Here is a 21165-nt window from a genome sequence, read left to right on the forward strand (position 1 = left end):
AAGGCCAAGAGAAGTGCCAGAAAGACCTTTTCGGGAGGTTATCCCCAGCTTAATTGTCTTTAATTCTGCCCCTGTGTGACAAAAGCCATGAAAGGCAAATGCTGAATGACATACTTCTAATTGCATAGTCCCACTTGATATTTTAATGCATGTCATTGAGGATTTGCCTTTCATGACTTTTGCCAGGAGCATGGGCAGTCCTCCAGACAGATAGAAGAAGTATTTTTCCCCCTGATGTGACATGAGCTATGAAGATCTTGTTTGCTGCAAGAACACGCAGCCTGACCACGCAACGGCAGCGACCTTTCCATGTAGCCAGAAGATGTGGGTATGGATTCAGCCCTCCCTTCACTGGAAATACTCTGAGCTTTCAGTCAAAGAAAAGGAGGGGAAAAGTCCTCCTCCTGTCCTGGGAAAAAGTAATTGAGCTAAATGCTAGATGTTCTACAAGAACTCAAGTTACATATGACAGATATTTGAATTAAACCATTTTAATTACTTTCACTCCACATTTTCAATAACTTTTTAGTGAACATGCCCTCCCTAACTCTGAGATCATCCATCAGCCAGCTCCAGGAGTCAAGCTGTCAACTCTTCCGCTGACAAGGATTTTTTTTTTTTTTCCTGGCATGCCACCTCCTTCTACTAAGCGCTTGAATTATGATCTCTGGGTTTAGAGCAATTAAATATCACTGAGTTTAAAAAAAAAAAAAAAAAAGGCTACATACACTTCTAACTTAACACCCTAGACTCTTCAGCAACATGCCAGACAGCCCTCCCCTGCCCCAGGAGGTCAGGGCAGCCGGGCTGGATGGCAGGCAGCTCCACACGGCAGGGAGGCAGGAGGCCTCCTGCAACACCAGGGATGCACCGGCACTGCCTGCAGCCAAATTTTCAATTCCCTGCCAGCCTGAGTGCTCACATATCTGTTGATTGCCTTAACGTAGGTTTGACAACCACATCAGCATAAGGGCCTGTGACATCCCAGGAGGAGAGGAGGGAAGAAAGCTGCCCGAGCAATTCTCAAACACTTTCTTTTAAGTCATTGGTTTCCCAAGCTTTTGTCTGCAACCCCAAATTTCATTCACGATGCTTGGTGCCTCGCTGCTAGTAGGGAAAGGTGATTCTCTTTGGGGCAAAACCAGCAGCTGCTTTTCCTGGGAGTGGACCCTTCCCCTTGACACCAGCTACCCAGCATACCGTTCATTTCCTCTCCTTCACAGAAAGCAGCTACAAGGCCCGTAAAACAACAGAAAAACTCAAACACCTGGAAAGCCCTCAAAACTCAGCCTTTGAACTTTTGGGACACCTTCCTCCTTGTCACTGGTTTTACATCTAGCTTGCTGAATTGATAATAAATAGATATATAGGGGTTTTTAATACTTGGCATGATTTTAATGTATGAAACAGCAATGTGGCCATAAAAAGATTTTTTTCCGTATAGTAAGCAAACATATTTCAAACATTTTCAAAAACACGTTACTTAAAAAAACCCCACCAACAACAAAAAAACAAAACAAAACAAACCTTTCTGTGAAATCTGTACTTGCAGAACTGTATCTACCCCTTTCCAAGGGGAAGGGATTTCTTTCTTTTTTTTCTTTTTTTTTTTTTTTTAGTGAGGTCGGTTTTTTTAGTGAGTATCGTTTCCTCACTTACATTAAAGGTTGGAAGAGTAGTACACTTCATGCTTTGGATGAAGAGCTGCTCTGCTGTTTTGACTCAGCCCCCTCTAATCTGTTTGCAGAGTTATTGTCAGAGGAGAGAAGGCTCGTGACAGTGACAGTAAAATGTTTAGACAAACCACCGCAAACTGAAATCACATGTGCAATATGAAAGCCCAACGCGAATGAACAAATTGTTCTGCCACAGGCATGCACAGGAGCGATGACATTTCACCTCTATTCGAGCACTGAGCCTTTGCCTAAGCTGAGGATCCCAGCCCATCTCCTGCGCAAGACCGAGGATGGTGGACATCTCTCTGATGCACAGCAGCTGTCCACCTGCTGGGCACGTGCAATGGGAAAAAACACGCTGGGAAATAAATTTGTAGCTGGAAGATGCTTAGGAGAAATCCCTGCCCTCCCAGAATGGCTCCAGCACTGCGGTGACTGGAAAGCAGGTGAGGGGACAAAGCAGGAGGAGCCCATGCTCGGCTGCCAGCTGAGCTCCGAGGATCTCGCCGCTGGAATGATGCACAGGCCAAAGCAAAAGCGATGCAAGCTTAAAGGCCTCACGATCGCGTAAACTTCAGCCGCCTGCCAGAGCTTACGTAAACTTCAGCCACCTGCCAGAGCTTACGTGGAGACCATTCTCATTTCAGCTGGGGGAACAACTGATTCTCACCAGCATTAATGCAGTTCTCTGATGTATCAGCATATGAAACGTCAGCGCTGTAACAGCCTTTAAGGAAATGCTCCTCATATGCCAAGCAATTTCCATCTCTATTTCTAGCTCTTGAGACCAGCAGCTTAACCTTACTTTCACCTCCCTTTTGTGAGCTCTACAGGCGAACCACAGGGGGAAGAGATGAGAGCTGGGGTAGCGGGCCAGCCACTTGAAAACCTGGAGAAAGGACTTCTGAAATGGTAAGGAGACTTCCCGATACACACCCCCTGGCAGAGTTAAAGAAATTCCACCACCATGAAATATTCTGCTGCTATTAGACAACTTTTTTTTGCTCATTTTTTGGGGCATCAGAAGGGGAAGTAAACAACATTAGCCATTTCCTGACTTAATAGAAACCTTGGAACAACAATCAACACACACTTATACAATGAAGACTATACAGGCATGTGTATTTAACGATTTTATCTTTCCAAATAAGCAAAGGAGAGATAGTAATTTATCTTGCATTTTTTAAAGAACACAGATTTTTTTTTCCTCCCCCCAAACCAAAAATTCATTGCACAGAATTTTCTTTCCATCCATTCACATAACCAAAGGCTGACACCCCTTACCACATTTCTTGTTTTAAGTACAGCATCAGAGAAATGGGGATGAGAGGGTGGGAGGTGCATGCGATGCAACAGCATAGAAATGCAGGATGAAAACAGTAAGTGAGCTTTCAAAATATACCCAAGAGATGGTGCGTATGCTGAAGTTCACCACTGTATTACTATAATAACAAAAAAAACCCAGCACCTGATTTAGGACCAAAAGTACATTATTGATATTCAAAAAAACACTGCATAATTCTATTTCAAGATGACGTGACAATACTGGAGGGAAAAAAAAAAAAAGACTAAAATGACAACTGGAATCCCTCTGTACATTCACAGTACCCTATAAAAAGCTAAAGACATATATTAAACTGAAACAGTTCAGACAACAAAAGTCCTCCTGGAGTGAGAACATTCCCTCTCTACATTGTTTCAAGGCATCTCTACCAAGCCCAACTCAAGCTACAAAGACTATTAAGTGGTATTAATACTTAGCATGTATTTAGCACTTTGTGTGTTCAAAGTGGTAATGCGCACACACCAGGCCCCACAAAAAACACCAAACAAAACCATACTGAACAAATGGGAGAAGAATTCTTCCTGTCCCCACATGAGGCGAGGCTATAGCAACATTTATCCTGCAGTGGGAGAAGACGTCCTGCTTTATAACCATAGCCATACATGGTGGGATGAGACAGAAAGGATGTTGTCAACCACACTGTAGGTATTGGAGCTACCCTACTGACAGGCAAGGATGGACCAATTTAATGGGAAAGCAGCACTGCGGGTACGCCATGCTGCGTTTTGGAACAGGGGCAGTACACAGAGCAGGAATTATCATTGTCAGTGTCAAAGCTGGAACGCTGATTAGCCCTTTATCTGCACCAGCTGCTTGATGCACTGACAGTCTTTGCTTCTTCGCATGCTCAAGACACCCAGGCCAAGGTTTAACTCCCATGTAAAGCTGTTTACTAATAACACCAAACAGCTACACAGTTAGGATGAGAATGAACGTGAACAAAAACCATCACTTGAAACACACCCACATCCCTCCAAAAGCTCCCCCATCCCATTTAACGGTAAAAAGAAAATGTATGACTGGATCCCAAGTGGCAAGCAGGATATGAGAAAGACAGAGAGTGATTTTTTTCCTCTACTGGTACATAAAACATAAAATCAGGAAAGGCTCTGGCAGAACCTAGATAGATAAAAGTGGACCACTTGTAAAAGAATGGTGTGGACGTTTTACATTTATTTTCTTTGTGAACTTAAATCTGCCTCGGAGATATTACAGAAAACACTTTCAAGTTTAAAAAAAAAAAAAAAAAAAAAGGTCATTGGGGACATGAAGGCCTCATTGTTTTCCCCAAACTTTATATGTCAACACATACACATGCATAAAAAAATCCTTACCTCCCTTCTGAGACATTAAATCCACACAATGTTTCTTGGAGAGGGTAAAAAGAAAATGTAGGTCAAGATGTTGAGATAGGGATTGCTTCTGAAAGATGAAAGCATAAGAGGACTAAGCTTTCATTCCTTATGTTTCTTTGAGATTTCAAACAGAGTGTTATTTGATAATGGTTCCTTTCAGAAAATTGGAATTTAATATAGCTAATTATAAGTTAGAGAATTAATGTACAGTCAGTACTCCAACTGAGCTGGTATACCATGCTGATGCTTTTTACCAGCATGTCCCCAGTGCTTATTATAGATCTTTTCTCCAAATACTAAGGCCAATCTGCTCTCACATTAGGCTGGATGGCCCAGGAGTTTGTGGGAGGAGGGGGGGTGGGGAGAAGAAAAAAAAAACAAAACTGTGATCTCCACGGCTGTAACACTGAGCCTGCAGCAAGAAGCCTGGAGTTGTCCTCATGGCATGGCACAACGCAGGAACCGACCCTTCCACTTCAAAGGGAGCACAGAAAATAAGAGGATAAAGACAGAATGAAAAACGCAAGTAGCTGGAGAGGAAAAGTATGCAGGGAAACAAGAAAATACATTTTCCTTCATCTGATTAAAAGGGAAGAAAAAGGATGATGACAAAGGATGAAGATGAAGGCAAACAGAAAGAGATGGAGTACTCCTAATTGTCAGGTAGTAACATGGAAGTATCTGAGAATTATTTGTCCTCTGAGCAATTACAAGTTAAAAATCCTGACCTACATTTCACAGAGAGCAAGTGGTATACATAGGAATATCCCTCACGACCAGGCGCCAGCAGCAGACACAGCTAGATTTGGACCAGGTGCAGTTTCTCTGCAATTCGGAAGGAAGCCACACGTCACTGTTTCAGGGACCTACACAGGTTTGAGATGCTCTGTTTCTAGAGATGGCACAAAATGTGTTCAGCAACATCTGCTGCACATCACTGGTTAGTACGTAGAGTAAAACTGTATCTTGCGTAGTCATAAATACAGATCATACTTGACTGAATTTTGAGGGGGAAAATGTGCATCACAGGAAGCTCTGCAATCTGCAAGGTTCTAGCAGCTTTCCCTTTGTTTTTCACTGTAGTTTCCAAATAAATACCAAGGCAGCATATTTCTTTAAGTTCTTTGATGGATGTGTGAGCTCCTGCAATTAAATCCTGTCATTGACCAAGGCACAAGCTCTCTGTTAAGGTCTCAATCAGAAGGGCTGTACCCACTTTCTTCCTCAAAACATTCAGTTTGAGCTATAAGCTTCTGGGGAAGACGGGGCACAGTTTTGATATAATCAGTAGAAGTTTCTTACACATTAACAGATTAATTCCTCTGAAGTTGTATTTTCATTTGGCATGTCCCCACCTAAGTTAGAGCAGGACATTCCCTATGAAAGTAGGTGTTGCCTTCCAAAATATTATTCTGCTCCTAACAGGCCACATCGGGACAAAATCTGCCCTATAGGTAGAGGGCACCTCCCCCCTCCTCATACTGGAAGAATTCCCAAAACCCTGCTAAACTTGGCACTACTACCCGCTCCCAAACCCTGGGGCTGAGGAGTGTTTGCCTTTTCTTATTTCTTCGAGCTGCAGAACAGTGTTCATTTTTAGAGAAAACCTCACTAACCAAAAGCTTAGTGAGGTCCTTCCTATCATGCTTAGTGCTTTAGGGAACTGGAGTCTTCTCATGACAAGACAACACCAAAACAGCACTTTTCCATTGCTTTCAACCTGAGTAAAGGGAAGCAGAGCCGGCATGGAAAACACTATCATCTCCTTCAGTCTGGTCTCTGGTTCCTGTTGCCTGAAGAAGAACCTGGTCAATCTAGGTCAGGAGGGAAAGCAGTCACTGGACAAAAGCTGAAAGTTCTTTTCCTAAAACCTTGGTAAAGTGTCTGAGTTCTTTGTCTGTACTGGTAGAATTTCTCCTGGAAGTAGGAAAACACAAACTGAAGAGCTGTCTGTCTTTCTCAGCAGAGTCTGTTCCTCTCTAACTTTCCCTGCAAATTTAGTTTCATGACACTATCCCCACTCAGTCCAAAATGGTTTGAGAAGCTTTAAATAGAAATTTACTTAGCAGTTATAATTTTGATCCAGCCAGATGGTAATCCAACACCACCTCAACATCGAACTATGCCAGGGAAATTGAAGGACTGCAAAACCATCTTCCCCATAAACCCCGATACTCAAGTTCACAGTTTCTTAAAACTCCTTCTTCCAATCAGTCAACTATTCTAAAAAAGAGCGTGCTTTCCAGGCTGTTAATGGCAGACGTCTAAATCTGTAACAGAAAGAAAGGTGGTTTTCTGCGCTAAGCAATGCCTTAACTAACGGCCCATTTATTCTGCTTTATGAGCAGAGTATTTGTATATAACCCTGTGTTATGCTCTGGATGTTAATCAACCTTCAAGACTTTGCATGCCAGTTTTATTGGAGCGCCTTCCATGCTGGCATAAAGGGGACTTTGTACCAAGCAGTCTTCCTCCAGCCTAGGAGAGATCAACATCAGTCTGCAGCTCAGAAACCTCTCTTTCACAAAGAGCTTTTACTCTTCGGTTCTGGTCTCTTGTTAAGACTTTACATATTCAAGGACACTGCCATACTGTGAGAAGGTAATCTATGAAAGCGTGCATTTAAATCTACAATTGCAAATGGGCTGTGTTTATCTACTTAGATAAGACAGCCTTGTTCACTTCAATTAGAGAAGGTCAGTTCCAGGCAAATGTAAACTGGCATTTGAAGTTCATCCCTGCAGGACAATGAGATGAGGTAAAGCATCTGGGACAGGTTTCCATCTAAATAAAGCTTGACAAGTAGTCCCTAACCACAGACCTCATTGCTGCACAAAAGGCCATCTTCAATTGATTTCAGGGAGGGGGGAGAAGAGTAGTGACAACTATGTTTCAAGAAGACTTGGAATTCAAGCCACATTCTGGTAACTTCTATCCCTTATTCATGGCTTCCACCTGGAGGGAATCGCTGCTGACCTCCCAAGATGTAAAGAGGCAGAACAACTACTGTAGAAAGCACCAGATCTTATTATCTTGGCAAAACAATAAAGGTATTTGCTTACCGTTCTGTCAAGTAGATCATCATATTAAAGAGGAGTTGGGATCCTCGAAGAAGAAACAGTATGTTACTGGACAGACACACCGCAGGAACCAACAGGAGGGAAGGGAAATCGAGCCCTGCATGCAGACTGCGTAACAGGAGTATGCTTCTCCCCAACCCCAGCCCACTTCCACATGATGCCTCAATTTTGAGGCTCTGTGCAACCCTACCGCTCCCTTATGGCATACGAAGCCAGAGAGCAAATGGGAGCCTGAGGCTCTAAAACGAGATCCCAACATCACAGCAAGGGAGCAGGGGTCAGGAAAAAACAGAAGGGGATGAAATTCCTCTTCAGCCCTCTCCATCCAATACACCTGCTCCTGTACACCTCAGTACAACACAGATGCTTTCTGTCAATGTCCTGTATGAGAGGACCATTGCTCTAGCACCTCGTGCTAACATTGTGACAGCATTTCTGCCCTGAAGCGGAGAGAAAATTCCCACGTTGTGAAGAAAGGGAAAATCTGTACTCCCTCTGTGCCATTTTCATCACTTTTAAGCTTCTTTCAATCTCTCCACATACACAGCAGGCATGACATAAAAACACCGGGGTGCTTTGCAGCCACAGTAAACAGCGCATCTTTAAAAACAGTTGGCCATGAAATGCTTTCACCTTTCACAGCACAGGAGGAGACAACCACTGTCTGAGGGAGATGTTTTAGGAAAAACCTGCTTTCAAGGCAACCTGACTGAAACAGAGCATGTCAAGGTGTGATTTACCTGTAACACATCTGTTTACAAGCATGCACACAGACTAGGAAGAGGCTGAACTGAAATATTTTTAAGGTCAGCCACTAGTGCAGCTAAGTGAGGGATGAGTGAAGAAGGAGAAAAATGCAATTAAATGCTCGTGCGGTCTTTGGGCATTACTCAGAACGGCTGGCTGAGGCCAAATCTTTTGCAGGAAAAGTAGCTTATCTCCTGGCTTCCCAAACTGCACCAGAGGTCAGCTGAAGAGGTTTCAGGAGTTTGCCAGCTCTGTCCCTCTGTGGGATCCTTGGCAGATAGTTCCAGCTGGACTCCTTCCAACCCTTCCCTTTTTCCATTTTAGCGTATAGCTTGAATAAAGAAAACAAGATGAAGGCTTTCAAAGATAACGCAGTCTTTCACAAACAGATGCAGAACAAAGCACAGGAAATTCTGAGCAAAGTAAAAAATGAACGTTGTCTGTTCGAGGCTTATCTGGAACGAGTTAGCCTCTTAGTGGACAGATCTAAAACATTGCACCGTCCCGACTGCAGTTGCAACGCTCAGTAACAGTCTTGTGAGGGGTGAAAACAGGATGGGTAAGGGTGGAAACTCAGCTGCCTTTAGCTCTCAGAGCTAGAAGCTCCTTCAGATATACCAGAAACAACACCTGTAAGTCAAGCTTGTCACTGTCATACCATGTCACCCTAAGCACAAGGCTTCTATATCTACACCTTTAACTGGACACCCCCTTCAGGTATTAAATTCATTTAAATTGGGAAATAAAGGACAAAGACAGGTTATGGAAAATGTGTATTCAACTAATTCTGGATACAACATCACATTAACTGCATGTAATGAATCTGTGCTAGTCAGACACACAAAAAAGACTTAAAAATACATGCACATTTATTATGATGTAGAGCAATCTGCTATGACTTAACAGTATACGTGCTAAGCTATATTTATTTTTCAGAAAACATTCACCCACGAGCTCTGGGAAGTATCTGCTATGTGATGAACCTCTCAACACCATCAGTTATCAAAAGACAGCAGTAATTTCAGAATGATTTCCTGGAGATTTTAAATCATAAAGATCCTATGGACATCAAACTGAAATGTGGAGGCATGAGCTCAGAGCACGGCCCAATCTCCCGACTGTTATGAGCCATGAAACTAACATGACTAATTCTTGAAGAGTTTCGTTGCTCAAAAAGGTGACTGATTTTCTTGCTTTTCACAGCAGAAATTCTACATTCAAATGTGGGTTCATGACACCTTAAAATAATGCAAATATCAACCCACTGAGTTTTCCGTTTACTCCATGTCACTACAAGGATCCCCAAATCCATTTCGATTGGCAACCCGTATGCTTAACAAGTCAAAGCCTGGGAACACAGGTAACGGAGGGTATTTGAGGTGAAGAGTAATGTGCATTGGCAGCTGTGTCAGGCAACTTGCAGAAGTGGCTACTGTGCCCATCAGCAGTTACAGCCATCTGTCACTAATCTTTACTTTTTCTTTTAAAACCACTTTAATGCCAGGGTTGACACGATAAGGTTTACAGCACACATGACATCTGCTCTGATTAAACACAGCCTAATGGCCTTAAGAACACCCTACTGGACCAAATAGTTCTCAAACTCTTTCCACGCTTTCAAACAGCAAGCCATTTCTAAAATGCCCCCCACGTCAAGGAAAGACTGTTGTGGAAGTTTTAAGACACAAGACAGGCCCTTGAAGACTGAAAATGTATTCTCCCCAATACTCTGAAACTGCTCCACAAAATGTAGTCTTGCACTAATAGCTCAAAGCTATAGTGTAAAAATAATTAGCAAAAACCTTACTCAAAGCTAAACACAGAGTTTCAGAAAAGACAGTTCGCTCGAACTGACTACAGTAAACTGTATTACACAGCCTGTGTGTATGACTGAAACTCTTTTACTTGTGATGCTGATTTTATTTCCTGTTGCATTCCAATTTTCTTAATAGAGTCTGCTATTTCAATGAATTTTTCTTTCCCTGCTGCTGTTCTGGCTATACCCCATATTGTCTGTCCTTCAAATTAAAAACACTAGTTATTTAATGCACAGTTTCCTTCTGTCAATCATGGGCAATGGGAGAGCAACAGGAATATTGAAATTTAAACCCTCCTTACAACAGCAGCTACATAATATCCTAACCTGCAAATCTTTGATCTCCACTAGAATATTGTAATAAACACTAAAATAGTAATAATGATGAGCACTGGGCAGACAGACGTAAAGTACCTTTCTCCCCACTCCCATGCCTTCTGAGAACTATTGCTCTGAAACAGAGGAGCATCGTGGTCACTTTTTCTGAGCATACTGCTGGATTGCTGCTGCCTTCTCCACCTTGTGTTCGCACTTCGTGCAAGTTTTCTAGGCCTTTCAATAGCACAATCCACCAGGCAAGTAATGGTGTGGAACTTGATCATTTATACTGCCTTTAACAGCTGTTTAATTTTGTTTTGATTTCTATGTAAACCACAAGTTATCTCTTTATCTACTCCTAACACAACTCAACAGCTTAAGAAGGTGGCTAGCACCAACCATCAGTTCTCATCTCAGCAGATCACCGGCATGAACTTCATTCACCCCAACCCGTCAGTTTGAAGTACAATGCTCTAAGCAGATGTCTCTGGTCTTTAACATCCCAATAAAAATCTAGTAATAAACCAAAAATATTAACAAATTTAAACTTCTTTACCTGCTGGCCAAAGAAATGGTTGAGTTAGAATCCAAAGTGGTGCATTTCACTTAATATTACAGTCAAAAAAGCAGCTTTGCATAAGTTATGTCTTACTCTCATTTCTAAAATAAGCAAACCAGAATTGACAAAAGGTGCAATTTTTTGACAGAGCTGGCAATCTTACAAGGCAAAACTACCATTGCCCTTTTGGATGCACACGCCAGCCAAAAAGGTGCCAGGGTGCAAATACAGGCTGGCTGGCAATTTTATGGCTGCCAAAGACAGAATGAAGCAGTCTGCTTGTCTGCGCTCAAGGGTGCTCCCCAGACTGCTGATACAAACAATAAATTCAAGGCAGCAGCTATGCAGAATGACCCTGAGTCAAGGAAAACAAAATTTTTGTCCCCTGTTGGGGTTAAGGCAAAGTTTTGCTTCATGGACAGTCAATGCAATGAATTTCACCACTGTGGGGTAAAATTCCCAGTGGTGGGGGGTTTTTTTGTGTGGTTTGGTTTTGGTTTTGCTTTTTTTTAAGAAATACATAAATCTAACACCTATGGTTGTGAAGCACTTTTCAATGAATTTTTAAGCTGCATCTTTTTTTTGCTCCTATTTCCAGCAACTGTTGTTCTTTCTAGCATCTGAGACTGTGGTTAGACAAGACAACTGCACCAGTCCTGAGGCTGTGGTTAGACAAGATAACTGTGCCAACTGACCAGCTTGCTACTTTGGAAAGGGACAAGTCTGGTCTCCTCCTCCTACAGCTTGCAGTCAAGGTACTCTGGCCCCTCGTTGCCACCAGATGAGCAGTTGGTGCTCATCCGACCTCTTGATGAACCTGTGTAGTTCATTAAACTAGAAGAAAATTATTTCTTTTTTAAAATCATTTCTCTGGGCTAGTTTTCTGCCACATTAGTACACTGAACTGGCTGTACTGCATGGGCAGACAAATGGCAGAGCCAGCACAAGACAGGAGGTGAAAGGAGGGGGACCAGACCCATCAGCCGCTGCTGAACTCCTTCCAACCTTTCCTCACCTTATTTATTTTAGGCCTACAATAACTCAGTCTCTTACAGATTATGCACATGCCTCTCCAGATTATTATTCATTGCCGTTTTCACTTTCCATTACCTACAATTAGCAATATGCAGGGAGGCAAGATTATTTTTAGATTTACTTTGACTAGAAATTCACTCAGAGGCAATAGTAACTTTTTTAGATGGCCATGAAATGAAGTTTTAAGAAAATTAATGATACAATTCCTCTGTTTCTCTGGTTAAAAATATATCCATCTCTGTTACATTTAAGAGAAAAAGGATGATGGGCGTCCTGCAAGACAAAATTTTCTGGCAGTCTTGCCAAACACTGTATTAGGACAGGAGTACAATTTAGACATAATCGAATTGGGTAGAGATCACCGAGGACATAACTTGGCCGGCAGAAATTTTATAAGGGGTGATGACGGAGAAGGCAAAAAGAGCTTGTGTCAGCTGACGAGCAAGCAAGTCCCTGGCAGACTTGAAAACAAATTCTGTTCTAAAAAACAAAGAAAGGAAAAGAGATTTGGAAATTTTCAATGGAGCCCAACCCCAACATCCTGTTATTTATTTGTTAATCTTTAAATTCACTTGACAGCAAGCACCAAAGTGAAAGTGATGTTGAGTGCCATGACAAATCTGCTCAAATGCCTATTTTCTGAACCTTTTAGTTGAAAACATCTATATTTAATCACAGTTTAAAACTAGCCAAAAAGGCTGTTTACTCTGAATGTAAAGGGGAAATATTGCAATGTTGAAAGAGGTATTTCTGTTTCTGTAAATGCATTTTAAAAATCCACTTACACAGACAAGGGTCCTTGGCACACTTACAATCTTCTACTAAAGCTTAGGAGACAGACAGACATTACCCACTGTCAACAAATGCAATTTCACATCACTGATGGAGTGAAAAGCTCCCTAGACAAACGTTAGCATAAAACCTTCTTCCAGTATTTAATTGCAACCTTCAGAAATAAAAAAGATAAAGTTACCAGTATCGTTGAACCATCACAATGAACGAAGAGGGCTACATTCTTGTTAAAAATTAAAGGCTGGGTGGTGGTCCAGCCTATGTATCTGTACCAGGGAGGAAGGAGGCGTACGTCGCTCTGGGCACGTAGGGGCGCAGCTGAGACAACAGCACTTCCCTGAGGGCTGCCATGTTTTCATCTGTGCAGGTGGGAAGAGGAGAGACATGGCCTCAGCCCAGAGAAGATGCGGTTGGCCTGCTGGCAGCTGCTGCTACACCTACATAGTTGGCTTTTAGCAAGTGCACTGAGCTGAAGCACCCGGCTTAGCTGTGTCTAGGCATTTCTACCACGTCTGTCGCAATTTTTACGCCATGCCTGGGGTACCATCTACACAGTCAGGGAAAAGAGGTTTCACCAACAAGCTGGACTCGGATGAGCCCAACCCCACACCACCTTACCACTGGGCAACTTCGTTCCAACATGGCCCACTGGGGACCGTGGACAGAAACCCCCATGCAGCAAGAAGGCAACACTTGAAAATCTGTGCAACCATGTCAAAACCAGCTCTTTCCAGATAGCACTGCTGCCTGCCCCATCCGGCCTGGCCAGTCAGCACGGCAGCCAAGGGATGGGCACACCCTGGCGTCGGAGCAGGCTGCTGCTGCTGCTGGATCCGGCACTGCAGTCCCCCCACGGGCTGCTTCAGGGGGTCCTGCTTCTTGGTGCAGAGGCATTTCATCCTTGGAAAAAGCAAACCTCCAACAAAAGCCATGCTAGCCTTTGTGCAGGAAAGGCTGAGAGCAGGAGCAGACGAGCACAAGGGAGGAAGGGGCCCCACAGCCATCCGTGGACTGACCACCATCTCCATCGAAGTGCTGACATTGTTCCTTCTCTGTTTAAAGAGCACACATAAAATGAATAAATGACTTTAACAACCCTAAATGTAAGGTAGAGTCTCTCAGAATAGCAAAATTACATGTTTTTAAGCATCTCTATTTACTAAATGAGCAAGACTTCCAACTCCTACCTTGAACCAGAGCACTCCCTTGCATACATTTGATTTCCCAACTAGACCATGTTTGCCACAAGCTTAACCTAGTTGACATGTTTGGAAATTGCCATGACACCTTTCTAGGACAAAGCATGGATGGTGAAAACGCACTATCTGCTTGAAAAATTCTAATGTCTGGTTTGTCATCTCTGTAGATGAACTAACCACCTTTAAACAAGCAAGCAAACTTTGGCACTTTTTCCATTTTCAAAACGCTAGCACTTCTGTATCACAGATTTCTTCTTTATCGCAAGTTTTGAAAAATAGAATTTAAAATCTTATGTCATGAAAAGTTGCTTTACGATATACTCTTTTGAGAGAGCTGGATTTATTCTCATAAACAGAACATAAGCAATAATTACACCTTTCATTGCCTTTTTTACAGCCTTATCTCACATTCTAAGCTACACAAGAAGAAAACGATTTCCCAAGGGAATTAGTTTTCCTTTTAGACGAGGATGTCTGAAAATTGGTATCACTATTCCAAATGCCAATCCCTATTCTTAAAATCCTAACGCAAATGACAGGCAGCAGTAGTCAAAATCACTAAAGAGGTCTCTCTGGGTTTTCCAGCGCACGACCTTGTTTCCATAATCAGACTTCCAGTATCCCATTTAGGGCTGCAGAGGGTTTCTTGACAACCTGCAGAAGCACCTCCTTCAGATTTTATATTCCCACATGCTGGAGAGGAACACGTAGCAAACAAAGGCTCATTGTAGGGTGTCATTCTGTACCCTGTAAATATCTAGAGTCAACATAAATATGCATGCAATATATCCACTGATACAACAGCCATAATACACCCTTTCACCTTTCTCTGAAATCCTTCTAGCTGGGGGTGGGGAGCAAGGAATAAGATTAAGGAAAGCAGAAAAACAGTTAGGATGAAAAATAACTGGCAGCACAAACATGTAAGCAAAAAATCAGGTGAAAAGGAGGTATAAAAAAGGTAAGGAGACTTGCAAACACACCACCACCTCCAAACAAAACACCACTACTTTCATCAGAACCACCTAAGTAACAGGGTTTTCAGCCACAAACTGAAAATGGCAGGATTGTTTTCAGGATAATAAATATTTTTAATAGTAAGGCGGAGACACCCAAGGTATTATAATACATATAATCTCCAAAAGTAATTTGAATTTTATTTAAAATTGTATTTTTCTTTTATTTTTCAGAGAGGCATGGAAGTTAATTGTCTCTGTGCCACCACCCGCACATCTTAGAGCTTGCAGAAACTTTAGTACAGAAAAGACTCCTGTTAATGGGTCCGCCTCTCACATTTAAAATGAACTCGCTTTTTGCACTATCAGTCAGAGGCACCATTAGTCCAGCCAACAAATCATTAATGATACTACTGTACTGAACAGCTGAAATACCACTGACAATCATTTTCATACAAGTTTTGTTGTAGCTTGGCAAACACTGGCAAAGCAACTTTTGTAGCATGTCTATGCAACTTCAGCCACTTCAAATCCATAAAAAATTCTTAAAGACACCAGTTGCAAGGGGCTGGTGCATACTTTACCTTCCTCTATTGCCAAAAGTAAGTACTTTCTACTGAAACAAATTACAGGTTGCAAGTCTATAAATAAATAAATTTAAGGGATGACAGTTATAAAACCAGAACAAAGAAACTCTCTCTGCACTACAGATGGTGGCACTAAGATCAAATCCCGCCATCTAGTTGTTCACAGTTCCCTGAACTCTCCAAACTATGTGAGACCAATTCACGCTTTCACACTGAGCAGGCAGCTCAGAGAGCTTGAACCCCACTCAGAAAGCTTGAACCCCACTCAGACCCTTCCTTCCCAACTCCTGGAAATGGTTACATTTGCCAGGTACTGGAAGGTGACCCATTCGATTTTCAACAGCTGAAGGAGCTTTAAAGTTCACTAGGGAAAGCAACAGGGTTGTGCAGCACAGACTCTACACTTTCCTTTATGTTTGCGAGGCAAAGCACCCTAACCAGAATTCAAGCCAGAATTCGAATTATTTCAGATAGATTCACCCTGATGCCCTCCCCAAGAGCTATAGGTGCTGAATATCAATAAAGAGATCACTCACATAAACCTGTATTTAACTGCATGCTACCTTTTGGAGTAACATGCAAGAACACTGGTTGTGGCCTGCCTGTTGTAAGGAAGGACATATGCAAGGAAATATTTTTTTTACTCTAACAGTATGAAACCATGGATCTAAGGCTCACCCTTAAAATACCACATCTCCCTAAATTCAGAATAGCTCAGTCATTTCTTAGGATGACCTGCTTTTTCCCCAGTCCACAGACCTGTGGATTTGAAAATACCTGCCTATGTTTTTTTAAAAGATGTAATGAACAAATTATATGTTTAAATAGATTCTCTTAATATCACTACACACTATCAATCCTCCTCCCTTTTGCAAATCTTTTTTCTCTGTATAATGAAACATTCTTCCAAATATGAGTGGATAAAAAAAGCTTTTGGACAGTGATGTTGAAATAGAGCAGCGCTGAGACAGGACATTTAAAGAATCATTTAGCAAACAGAAGGAGTAACAGAGAATATCATTCTGGCTAAAAAAAGAAAACAAAAAAAAGGCCAAAAAAACAAACCCCCAAAGAACTGATCACCTACTTCCGTGAAGAAGAAAAAGCACCGAACGCTACAGCTCTCAATGTGAGAGGCAAGCTCTGAAGTCGCGAGCTGTGCTGCTGCCAGCGGAAGCCAGTAGCATACTCTGCGTCTGGTACCTGCATCGACACAGCATTCCCAGCCAACTCACTTTTCATCTAAGCTGCCTTTGGAGAAACTAGACACCATAAAAACCTCAGTCATCCTGTAACCTGGCACACCATCAAAGCCTCCTAACACACAATTACTGTGCTTCACGCCTTTAGACTTTTTTCCTTTGACTAAACAAAACCCCCACAATGGAATAAGAAACTTTCCAAGAGAAATTGTGTTTGACAGAAGATCAATGATGCAGAGGTGTTGGAGGGAAAAAAGCCAGTGCTGTTTTGTGTACACCTCCAAGCTTATTAATGGCTTGCTGCTAAAGCTAGATGCCCCTTCCCATCAGATCAGTATTTGATATTATTACTGAACTCAGAAGTCTGAGGTCTTCTTTAATCACATTAAGGAGTTTGCAATTGCTTACGCAATACAGTAACTTTATCACGTTGCCTGTAGTTATCCAGTCATTCCCCTAGGTTTTTGCATTGTCAGCAATAAGACTCAGTGAAAATGCAATGAAATTTGACTCACCATGTCAAAAACACAAGCCACATATAAATATGAATAACCTACCAAGTAAGCACCCAGCTGCTGCTTTAATGCATTAGCACATGTATAGTTATGCACATGCCTAAAAGGAACTGCCATAAACCTCCATAAAGAAACAAATAAGCTCTTGTGAGTGAAGAGAAAACCATAAGCCTGCCCAGAAATCTGAATCCTGCTAGTCATCACTTTCAAGGCTCAAGCCAGCATGACAAAGCCTTTTCAAGAAAGGGTCCTGTGTCAGGGAGTGAATCTGAAAGAGACACATTTTATATTCACCTCTCGGGACACCATGGCTTTTTTTTAAGCAAGCTGTAAGGGAGTGGGGAGCAACAGATAATAACTGGCCAAAGGATTAAATAAATAAAATTCAACTCCTTTCAAGCCCCTGTAATCTATGCTTGTCTTCATCTCCTTTTAAAATCTTTAAACAACTGTTCTGTGAACTGCTAAACTAGGGGAGTCCAGTGTCCCAGCGCTTGTGTTCTCTCAGTCCTTTAAATCTTCTTATGTGGGTCCTATACTACTTCACCTCTGGACAACAGAAAGTGTGGACTGAGATCCCTCCAGAGATACATATGCTGGTTAGCCAGTTTCTTGCATCTAAATGACATAGAGTAGGTAAATGCTGTCCAACTGTCCTTCCCTAAGATAACCGAAGCCAATCACCTTTAAATGGGTACCTTCTCTGTTGAGGTACTCAGCACATCAGGGAGCAGACTGACCACAGAAGCCTCCTTTTCTACCACACAGCAGCCTGTCCCTGTCCTCCTGCCTGATACCTACCCTCCACCCTGACCCCCATCTCAATTGCTTCACCAGAAACCGAAACAGATGGATTGTTCAAACCCGGTGTTTTAAGCACTTCAGAAACAAGTTCTTCTGTGCAGATCAAAAGGGCACAGTGCATGCCAGATGGTTCACTGGTCTCCTTCCTTGCTACAGTGGAAGGACCACATTGAAAAGGACTGAGTCCTTCCAGTGGTACCACAGAGGCAGCTCACCGTTCACTGCCTTGAGGCTCCCACTAATGCCATCGCCGTGCTGCCGCTTCTGTGCATTCTTGAACTCCTTCAGAGATAAATAAAGGACCTTCCGCACCACCCTCTCCTCTGACCAGGGAATCCCATCGCTGTCATCCTAAAGACAGAAACGGAAAGGAGACATTAGTTGCATGCATCAAACAAAAACAAAACAAATAAAACCCCAAAGCCTAGGCCTACACAGATAATTTTAAATTTAAAAAAAGAGAAGCTGAAGAAAAGTACTGTGTAACAAAATGCAACCTAAACTTGATCAGCTCTAACAGAGAACAGAAACATAACTAGTATCATCAGAGCATTAGTCCCTCTAATCCTTTATCCTACAAACAGCAGTAGCTGTATACCAGGTGTTAGACATGAGGTGAAACTTATTTGTTAAAATCCTCATAATGAATCCCTTACGGAGAAATTTATCACAGCCAGGAAGTGCTCTCCCAGATAATTAAGAGGAGGGGAAAAAAATACCACCACTAAATTGAATGTTGCAGGAATTTAAGAGGTAAGTTTTGTGAACCAACTTCTCTTGTTGCCATTTTGGCCTTGGTTTGTGCCTCTTGGCTCAGGATTTTTTCTTTGATTTAGTGATTTGCATTCATTCCAGTGTTGCAATGAAGTTGTACATTGCTAACAATGAATTTATCTCAGTGTAAAGCCAAGTAGAATTTGGCCCACAGGGCATATGTTTTCTACTTTATTTTAAGAAGACAAATGCTATATTGTCAAAAAGAATACTAGTGTATGTCACATTTAGTACTTGCTTTAGTTAAAAGATTAATTCCCTGGAAAAGCATTTCCCCAAAGCCTTTAGCATTCAAATAAATTAAGTCAGCAAATTGATATAAAGACATAAGTGAGATCAGGTAAGTCATCATATTTTCATAAGCTCTATAATTGTCTCGGGGTCTTTAAAAATTACTATTTTGAGCATTCTTGCCCTTGAATTCCTCAAGCGCTACATGATTGCCAAGCAAAAAGATTTAACATTTCTAGGCAGGCCTTATTTAAGTAAGTGTACCACAGCATACTGCCACACTACACTGGAAACCCCAAAAGCCCCATCAGCAACCCCCCACCTGGAGGCAGGAGAGTTTGTACCATCCTATGTGTCAAAGAAGTGACCAACATCATCAACTTCAAAAAAAATAAGCATAGTTCAGGGTGACCATTGATAGCTTTTTCTTTGCTTCTCTAGTGAGATACTGGCATTCAGCTGCTGAACTGTGATTAAAAACATTCCCCCCCACCCCCCAAAACTGACAAATTAGTTGGCAAAAAAAAAAAAAAAAAGGGGGGGGGGGTGCGCACGCAACACAACGAGCACAGTGAAAGCAGCCGACATTTTGGCAGTGGGGCGTGCATTTCACACAAGGGACAAGCTACTATACTTGAAGAAGGCTGAGCAATGCCCAGGGAGCTTTAGAGTACAGGCTGCTCTGGGCCAAGACAGCAAACTTTGTAACCCAACACCCACAGCAACCAGGAAAAAAAGAATCTCCAGGCAAGCACTTTAAAAGGACTAGTACATCCAGTTATTTTGTCAACAGGTTTACACAAACAACTCCAGCTTACCACTTTGCTGCCAACGTAACTTCAGCCCTAACCAGAAGCAACTAAACACAAAGGACTGCAGCCTGCTCGATTTTAACAAAGCTTGCCCAAAGACGTCCCATTTACGTTCTCACTGGTAAGGGCCTGGTGGGACATCACGCACTTCTGTTTTCACAGAAACTACTTATTAAATCCTCAAGGGAATCACGCTCAGTTATTGAACAGTCGTAATCACCTCCAGCACCCATCCGTGTTACAGACACAGGCCTGCGGACACCGCTTGCTCCCTTCACTGGCATTTGTACAAATCTCTAATATAATGGGCAGCAAACACGAGAAAGAGGACGAAGAGCCCTCTGGCCAGGCACACTGCTCCTGGCTCTGAAGCCTAGACAAGTTACACAGAAACCCTAACAAGAGGCAGAAAAATCATCACCCTGTATTTTTATATACTTTAAGCCAGGCATACACAAGACACACGTAACGATCAAGCCCAGTTAACGTAAGGCATCCTCAGAGACATGTTGCTTTCCCTGGCCTCTGTCAGCCCGAGGCCCCTCTCCTGTGAAACACCAGGCCCATCCTGAAGCCATGAACATGCCCTGTCCTCCACCTGACTCTGCAGTCCCTGAGGAGCTGGAAGTTACATGAAAACACCCATAGATTCCTGATCCCACTGGCCCTTCCATCCCTGCTAAAAATGCAGAAAAATATATATATAAAAAACAAATAAATGAATCCCACTTAAATTCACTTTGTCACGACAGCTCACTGCAAGGAGCATGTGGTGACATTTGCTGTTTCAGTAGTGGCAGGGTGAAACCTGCTGACAGGATTGTTCTTCACACTGGCGTGTGCCGAGCAAGCGGCCAGCTGCAGCAGGTAAGCAACCACGGGCAGGCACAACCCAGGCCCTGGGACATGGGGGTCACAGTCCCTCCTGCAGGAGGGAAGGAGATGATCACCACACACCAGAGGCCTCTGGTCTAGGCCACCCTCTCAAAGTATTTCTGTGAACGGCCTGAAGACATCTCCCTCTCCCCAGACAACATGCTGGACACACAAAAGAATGGCATGCAACCCAGCACCCTATTTTCTGAGGGACAAGGCTGCCAAGATGTCTTCCTGGTGCCAGCTGGAGGCTCCAGCCCTGCTGCAGATCTTCCTGCCTTCCCACTAGCCCAGGGGCTTGCATGGGCCATAGTGCCACCAGCAAAGAGACAGGTCCCAGGAGGTGGGAACAAAGACCTCCCTCAGCACCCCCTGAAGCAACGCAGTAACATTTCACATCACACCCAACTGAGATGAACCATACTGGCTTCATCCCTCTTCTATAACAGCAGCACTGTAAACAGAAACGCACATGGGGGAGTCTCT

The 21165-nt window shown here is 42.7% G+C and overlaps 1 protein-coding gene across 6 annotated transcripts in view; it reads right to left on the minus strand.

Moving 5' to 3' along the window:
* The window catches only part of JARID2 (jumonji and AT-rich interaction domain containing 2), a 225289-nt gene that overhangs the window by 109655 nt on the left and 94469 nt on the right, over positions 1–21165 (minus strand). For all 6 annotated transcript variants that reach the window (XR_012623778.1, XM_074828927.1, XM_074828896.1 and 3 more), the window contains one exon: positions 18202–18337. Coding sequence is in view for 1 of the 6 variants with exons in the window: in XM_074828896.1 (XP_074684997.1) it covers positions 18202–18337 (136 nt within the window). In the remaining 5 variants the exon portion in view is untranslated. The remainder of the gene's footprint in view (positions 1–18201; positions 18338–21165) is intronic.

Source organism: Strix aluco, chromosome 1, assembly GCF_031877795.1.
Source record: "Strix aluco isolate bStrAlu1 chromosome 1, bStrAlu1.hap1, whole genome shotgun sequence".
In the NCBI taxonomy this organism is placed as follows: Eukaryota; Metazoa; Chordata; class Aves; order Strigiformes; family Strigidae; genus Strix; species Strix aluco.